The 8,538-nt window shown below is 42.6% G+C and overlaps 1 protein-coding gene across 1 annotated transcript; it reads left to right on the top strand.

Annotated features, from left to right (window-relative positions):
* Positions 1-1,816: 1,816 nt before the first annotated feature.
* On the top strand, positions 1,817-2,194 carry LOC135611588 (stigma-specific STIG1-like protein 1). The gene has a single exon (XM_065107226.1). The coding sequence runs from the start codon at positions 1,817-1,819 to the stop codon at positions 2,192-2,194; it is 378 nt and encodes a 125-aa protein (XP_064963298.1).
* The last annotated feature ends 6,344 nt before the right edge of the window (positions 2,195-8,538 follow it).

Raw genomic sequence — 8,538 nt, 5'->3', positions numbered from 1 at the left:
ATGAGTTTATGATCTAATAAGTGTTTAAGAAAAATGATATATGACTAACTTCGATTATGGAAAGGCAAATCGATTGAAGTAGGAGAATCAAATGTTGGACAAGAGTGAATCATGTCAGAGATCAGGCATCGAGCCGGAAAGATCGGGCATTACACTAAGATCAGATATTACGGGAGGTCAACATGTCGGATCGGGCAATACGCTAAAGGAAAGCATTACACGCTAGGAGTTCAGACGAAGTACCGAATAAACCAATGACATACCGGATAATATAGGATTCATGTTTGTATTTGTTTGTATCATGATCTAAGTAGTTTAGGTTTTAATTGAGTTGATTTTAAGTGTAACTGTACCAACTTAATTAAGAGTCCAATGAGCCTGAATCAGGGCTAAATTAGGTTTATTGAAAGACCAGCGACTTAAAGTACTATATGTTTTAACGAGAAATAAAATAATCTAAGTACGAGAAATAAAATAATCACTTAGATGCTACGATAGTGTGGCACACTTAATTGATGCGTCATTGTTATCAAATTGATTGATTGACTATGGGTGTATGAACTATTTTTTATTTTTTATGAGAAATTCTCAAGATCGTAAAATCCCTTATCATCTCTACCTAACGAAATGACACTATTAGAGATATACACGAGTGGAAAGCAGCGAGTTTCTTGCACTGTAGAAGATGACGAAGGAAGGAAATGGTTGTGAACTTGATATACAAATTATTCGGTGGCAAGACCTAAGACACAAATTTTCCATATGCAATGCATGAAAAGCTCATCAAAACAAAGTTTATAATGTATTACTTATTTTCTCTATTCTCGAGGACGTTGACTTTTGTCCCCTGCAAAGCTGGACTTATCTAAAAAGTCGACGTAGATGGTATCTCTCTCTATCTATGTAGTCTAAGACAGTTCGGCTTCTTCGATTCTTCCTGATCACATATTATACCAAAGAACAGCTTTGAACTAAGTACAATGTCATGGCCATTGATACACAGTTCATATCTCATCAAGGACAATAGGCGATATATAGTAGAAGGAAGATATCGTCATCAATAACTGTCTCTATTACTGTTTTCACTCGTACATCCTCTCGCACTGCGATCCACAGCATTGAACACCCCCATAACACACGCTCGGCTATTCAAAAGGTGACAAGAATACTAGTTTGGCATTCGCCTAATGTATCCCAAATGGAATCAAGAATTCGGTATAATTCCAGCACAAATTCCCTGTCGTCCCGTGCACCAGAGGATGCTGACATTGGTCTTTGACTTGGAAACACCCGATGTATCGAATGTTCCACGCATTTAGGTCAACATTATTAGGAATTCACTTGTGCATGGGCCACAAATAGTCAACAACTAGACAACTTGGCTTCTTGACGCCAAACTGATGCATCCAGCGTCGACTTTTCTCTCGGCCTACGTGGCCGAGTGAGCGGCGGCGAGCACGCTCATTATTTGGAATCTTCACGGCCGTGTGCTAATCGTGGTTTAATACTGTGAATCAAATCAACTGGATAGGCATTTGAACAATATGAGGAAAATGATTGTTTAGTGACTCGATTAATTGGTGTTTGGAAATATATAATGAAATATATAGCCATGAATAATGTACACAATTGACCAACCTTTCAACTCGTTGATCTCTCACCACGTCCATTTATAAATACCCATCATGCATCCCGTCTCCCTCCCATAACCATATCGTCGTCTACACTCAAACCTCAACCAGCCTTCTCCCTTAAACCTCGTCTGTTGCACCACGTAAGAATGACAATGAGGTTCTTCTTCGTCGTGGCATGCGCCATGGCCTTGACCACATCCCTTGCCCTCCCCGTTTCCTCTGCGGAATCGGACGAGAGCTCGACAGCAGCAGAAGCGCCGTCTTCATTGTCCCGGGGGATCTACTCCTCGCTTAGGCATCACAAACCGAGAGGCTCGATGACCTGCGACGAGTTCCCTAGAGTTTGTCGCGCCGGCCACCACTGCTGCAGGAAACAGTGCGTGAACGTGATGACCGACAACCAGAACTGCGGGCAGTGCGGGAAAAAGTGCTGTTTCGGCCAAGTGTGCTGCGGCGGCAGCTGCGTCAACGTGATGTATGACCCCAAGAACTGCGGTGGCTGCAACAAGAGGTGCAAGAAGGGTAGCTTCTGCCAGTACGGGATGTGTAGCTATGCTTAGAGCGTGATTCATTCGTCACTGTGACACCTATACACTTGCATTTCTACTTTCTTGTCGTGCTGTATTCTATTCTATTCAGTTGGTCTGTTGTATTTATTGCATTCAGAATTATAAGCGAAGGAAATAAATACGAATAACGTGATGAGGTAATTATTAAGCTTGACATGATGATGTTGGAATTGAACTTATTCATCCTTCCAATCAACCATGAAGAAGTTTGAAGCACATCAAGGTATTATTATAAAGAAGTTCTCAAAAGGTGAAGCACATTAAAAACCCTATAGGAGAATGAACCAAACTAAATATTAATTCTTGAAAGTTGAAAAATCACTTAGAGAAAAGATATTCATATTGAACATATTAAATTTGATGTATCAATGGGGCTATATAAACTCCAAATATTGGGTTATGAGATCATAGAGTTTGAGTTGTAGTCAGGATAATTTGAGTCCAATAAGAATACATTCATTCTTCCTTGCTCTATCATTCTCCCTATCCGTTCGACATGTGATTCATATATCTTCAAGTTTCATATATCAAAACCTAATATATTACTAGCGCTCTATCAATTTCTAAACTTCGCAAAAAATGCTTGAAATTCATTATTCAAGTTCACTAACCAACCTTTTTTTTCCAGAAAAATAAAAACTCTTTATTGTACTATTGTATCAAGAATAAGAGAATTAAATTTTTTGCAAAAATTGGATGGGAAATCAAAACCCCAAGACTTACAAACGAATCTTGATCATGCAAAGTTAGCTAAAGAATGTCACATCACTAACCAGCCTTCACTACTTAAAAATTTTAGAACTTAATGCAAGTCACAAAACTAAGTACGATATATTGTTGTATATATAATAAAATATGTATAGCAAATGTAGGAAAAGAAATAACCATCATGATAGAAATTTCAAATTGACCATTCCCTCACAGAGAAGACATGCAAAAGAAAAGGGATCATGCTCACATGTGCTGAGTGGTGGAAACACCCTCATCATAAAGACAAAGAAAACCTCATCATAGATGGATCCATCTTGAACCCGCAAGTTTTGAAAGCATCTCTTGGTCACCGAGATCTCAAACTTCACATTAATCCTTTCCTCTGAGTGAATAATCTATTGAACAATTATTATTCTTACAAATTAATTTATATCTACTGACTATCAAACATGAAATGAAAATAATATTTTTGATAATCGAATTAACAAAATAACATGCATCCAATGTAATAATAGCTCCACCAAGTAGGTGTAGGGTGACCTGGCCAATAACTACTACAGTAACTTTTATTTCATTGTTCATTTTGAGGTTCATCTCATCTCTCGCCAATCTCCTAAGTTTTGCTAGAACCTACAACAAATTATAAATATGATAAGTACTACCAGTATCCAATATCCATGCGTTATAATAAGAGTCTGACAAATATGTAAGGTGACCTTGCCAATAGCTATTACAGTAACTTTTGCTCCATTGTCGTTCTTGAGGTCCATCTCGCCTCTAGCCAATCTCCTAGATCTTGCCAGAACTTATAACGAATTACAAATATGATAAGCACTACCGGAATTCAATACCCATGTATTATCATAAGAGTCTGACAAATGGAGATTGAACATGAATGTACTTGAAGTTTCTTCAAGCTTCTGTTTCGCTCTCTTTGTAAGGTACTCTTTGTAGTTCCTCTTTTAAGTGCCAATATTTGTCGTAGTGGAAGTACTGGCCTTTGTCCTTTGTCTTATCTTTCTTAGCAATCTTTACTTTCCCTGGTTTGCCCGTACCCTTGCCTTTCTTAAGGAACTTTTCTACCTTTCTTTTCTTTCTAGTCTCACTAGTATAGAGAACTGGTTTTTCTTTCTTGATAGTGCTTTCTGCCTCCCTCAACATATTGAGGAGCTCAGGAAGCATCATCTCAACCTTGTTCATATTAAAATTTATTATGAACTGTGAAAATGAGTCTGGTAGGGACTAAAACACAATATCCATACATAGGTTATCCTCTAAGACCATTCCTATTCCTGTGAAAAGGAATCTCGGGAGTCATGGACCGCAACCTAATGTGATAAAGCCTGAGCCAGTCGCCTAATCACTCACATCAAGATCTATATGTGCAGCAGTGCATCTCCATGCCTTGTGATTGTCCATCTCATCATTGTCGATTTCGTCGACATCTTAGCGCATCTCCGTACATCGCGATCGTCCGTCTCGACCTCGTGGGTCCCACTATTGCTTTTACACTCCCGCTGCGTCTCATCGTGTGATTACAACTTAATCATAGGCATGCAAGCCCAACAATAAATGAGAAAAATATAGACTCATAGGCCTCAATAATAATAATAATCATATCACACAGTCCTTGATCATTCATCCACATCATACATCACATGTACACACCATCATCATGTTGGACTACTAGATAATAATAATTAATTAATTAATTAAATCTTTTAATTAACTAATATTTTTTTGAAATTGGGGATATATAAGAATTTTTTTGAATTATGAAGGGTATTTTGGTAATCATGATAGAACACAGAACTTTTAAAATTATAAGGGGAAAAACTATCTTCTGCCTAGAAAACCCTACTGCCCTCTTATACTTGCTACCTTGCGGCCATCGCCACCCTACTGTTTGCGACCACTATGGGCGAGCACCCCTGTGGGCATCGTCGCCACTATGGCCATTATCGCCCCTATGGGCACAACAGCCCCTATGGGCACTACTATCCCTATGGGTGGTTTTGCTTATGGGTGTAGTGCCCGCAAGTGGTGCTGCACCCCCCCGATGGGCAGACGCCCCTATGAGTACCATTACTAGCAACCTGCTAAGGCATGCGAATGGTAGCCAATTGCTCACACGCAGATGGCCAAGGCTGCAAGCAGCGTTTTGTCACGGACTTAGCTGGTTTTGCCTAAGTCGTGCGGCACCCATGCATGTCCGTTCGCAAAGGTCAGCCTCCCCGAAGCCTCCCATTGTCTCTTAGGACCAACAAAAGAGAGAGCGGGTTAGAGAGAACACCTCACTCGGGATCCACAAGCAAACATCTCCAAAAATACTTCATAGACAATGCAAATTACAAACAGACTTTACAAGCTCTGAACAATTGCACAACAAAGGGTAAAATGGTCCACTATAGACCGAGGATCTCTCACACATGTCCACATGACACAACATTTATTTACAAGTCTAAAGCGGCCACCAAACTAGCTAAAATGGGACTATTAAGCCTTCGGTCGTCCCTCTACATGTTGTACAAAGCATGAACATACCAAAAGACACAGACATACATAAGCATTACATCAAACATCCTGTTTAGAAGTTTGTCCGTGACATTCTCCCCCACTTATTCCTTCGACGTCCTCGTCGAAGCCTTTGTCGATACTGTAACTCCTCACCTTTGCTGAGTCTTCAATCTTCTGCTCCAACTGCAATGCGCCTCCTGGCTCCCAGTTGCTCTCCGCTATTGCTTTTGAGTAGTCGAACCTTTGATCTGCCATGCTGCTTCAACTCGCCAATAACTCTGACTCTAGTGTGGGGTTGGCTGAGTTGTGTTGATCCCTATTGGTTCCTGTGGATCCTCTAGATGAAGGAAAAGACCATCCTTACTGCGCCAGTCTCTCAAATGCCTCATGCTGCTTGAATTGGGTGGATGCTTGTTGGAGCTTTAACGAGCATCGTCTCGCAAACTTTTGAAGTTTTGGGTCCTTCCTCCACAAAATTTGCTCATTGACTCTTCTTTCACTTAGTTGTCACATCCAAGTAGGTTCGCATCACTTCCGCTTTTGATTGGCATTTTATTGGGAAATGAAGCGGACAATCTACCCTCAGTAGCACTGATCACCGTTGGTGAGGATTTGACAACTATTGTCTTCCATTATCTTCGAAGGGTTTTTGAACTTGTGCAGAGCTCCTCTGCTGGATAGATAAGAGAATTAGGGTACTCGGTTTCGCCTATCCTCTTAAGGGTTGAGAAGGCAAAGGTTACTTGACTTCGCCCGCCTCATCGAGGTTGTACTCCATGCATCGAGCTGGTTACCGCTCACACTTCTAAAGCACTTGAAGTGTTTGCACTCCTTGCGTTGAGTAAGTTACTGTGATTCACCTTCTCAATGCCATCGAACTTATGGAATACAGGAAGTTTTCACCCCAACTTGGAGTAATTCTCTCATAGGTTTGGTCGCCTCTAGGATTGTACCATCTTCTCCATCAACCCTGTCGCCTACTCCATTGAGTAGCAAAGGTACAGCATCGCGTACTGCCTACTTCGTTCCTTGGTCATGCACTCTTGCCTAACCTGAAGTCATTCACTTTCAGCTATCATGTTGAGAAGCTCGTTGACACCGGTCTTACGAAGTTCCTTGGCCTCTGCCCTTCAGCCTTGTCTCGGTACTTGGAGTTTGCCTCTGCATGCTCCACCTCCTCGACCTCTTTTACGACCAAGCGCTCTCCCTCCATGAGAGCAAGGGATCAATGACTTTCACGGAAGTCCCGCCTCTATGGTACCATGGCGCTACCATGCCCATGGCCCTACTATCCATCGCCTCGCATCTGCATCCCTTTTCTTCACGATCAGTAGATATGTCTCTGTGGCACTCCTTCGAGTCCACCTCCATTATACTTGATTTTGGTTAGCTAAGTCCCTCTGGACTCGTCGTCGCTTCCTCGCCCCTTTCGACCCTCTGCTTCAACACCTCTATGTTCTCCAAGCAGCTCCCTTTTGGTCGATGGAAAGACAGATTACAACTCCCATGCATAGCCTCTGCCATCACATTGTAGAGTTTGCACCGATTCTGATCTCCTTAGCTTCCTTGGTAGCAACGTTTGCTTACTCAACCTTATCCTCTGACTTGCCAGGCTCCCTTAAGCAAATATGAGCTTTGGAGCAGTCTAACTCTCCAGCTGCTTCGATCATACCTCTGTATGATCAAGTCCCTCCCATAGGACTCACTGGTATTTGCATTCGAACTTTTCCCTTGGTGGAACACAGCTCCCATATGCTGATGACCAAAGCTTTCATCCGATGTAAAATTCGATGCATGCACGGAAGACCCACCTCTGCGGTACCATAGCCTTCACTCCTTGAATCCATAGCCCTTCTTGCCATCATGTTGTTCACCGAAGTGGAGCTTCCAGTAGCTCCTGATCATACCTCCATATGATCTAGTCCCTCACGGGACTATGTCATGTGTATCACATTGCCACGAATTGTTCCACCATGATCCGCTACACCACGTCACCTCCTGGTGACATCTCTATTGCATTCTGATCCTTGTGGGATGAACTCGAATTGTGATCCCTCTTTGTGTGGCCTCTGCCAATACATCGCAGGGTCTCTTCGACCTTCGATTTTATTTGCTCCTTTGGCAATCGACCTTCATCCACCCACTCTTGGGTCACACCTAGATGAAGCACCACTCTAGGATAATTCGTCGTCTAGTAGCTCCCAAAGTCCCCCCGACTTTGCTGCAATTAGTACACCATTGTCTAGATCCTGGGCCTCTGTCCCTACCAACACAATCTTCGCTGCGCACTACTTCCTTCATGGAAACTTGAATGTCAATACTGTGGCATATTCTTCAAGAGTACCCACCTCTGCGTCCTCTTGCTCCGTGCTAAGGCCTTCTGAACCCAACTTCGCCTCCGCAAATTGAGTCACCTTAGTTCCTCCATCAAATGCTCCTCCGAGATAAGGTGTATGTGCCCAGAAGCTCCCTTCGTCTTTGGCACCATGCAAGATGAGTCTGCACCGACAGAATGAATGACCTATGGAACAACATGATCTTGCTCTTGCCTCTGCAAGAGTTTATGTCTTTGACCTCTGTCCAAAGAAAGCACTATGCCTCCGCTCCATGTTTCATCTTCTATGATGACTCCCTTCATGCGGCTTGGGTACTTCGTCAAGTTACACTTAAGTTGCTCTGCTCCTCGTTTTTGTATTGAGTTGATGGTGGCCCTCGCGCCAACCATTCCACGGTTCAGCCCTCCCTTGAGTCCAATCTCCATATCAACTCTAAGTGTGCCTTCATTTGTGTTGCTTTGGGTCGCTCCCCCACTTGATCTCGTAATGCATCCACCAATGCATTATCTCGAGTGAGATCATGCGACGACTCCTCGCCGCTTGCTCAGTCCATTGAGCTTTGTGGAGTTGTTGTTTGTTGAGGTGCTCCTCCTCAACATGTGAGATATGTCCCACATGATTCTCCCTCTAGAGAGCCGGGACTTATCCCTCCTGGATAACTATCCCGTTGGAGCAATATCTCTCTTCATTTTGGAGACCACCATCCCCTTGGACTAATCCGATCTGCTGAACAAACTGTGTATTGTTCTGCCTCCTGCAAATGAACTTGCT

This window comes from Musa acuminata, chromosome BXJ2-5 (genome assembly GCF_036884655.1).
Source record: "Musa acuminata AAA Group cultivar baxijiao chromosome BXJ2-5, Cavendish_Baxijiao_AAA, whole genome shotgun sequence".
Lineage (NCBI taxonomy): Eukaryota > Viridiplantae > Streptophyta > Magnoliopsida > Zingiberales > Musaceae > Musa > Musa acuminata.
The sequence above is the reverse complement of the archived record's forward strand: the minus strand, read 5'-3'. Positions and strand labels throughout refer to the sequence as shown.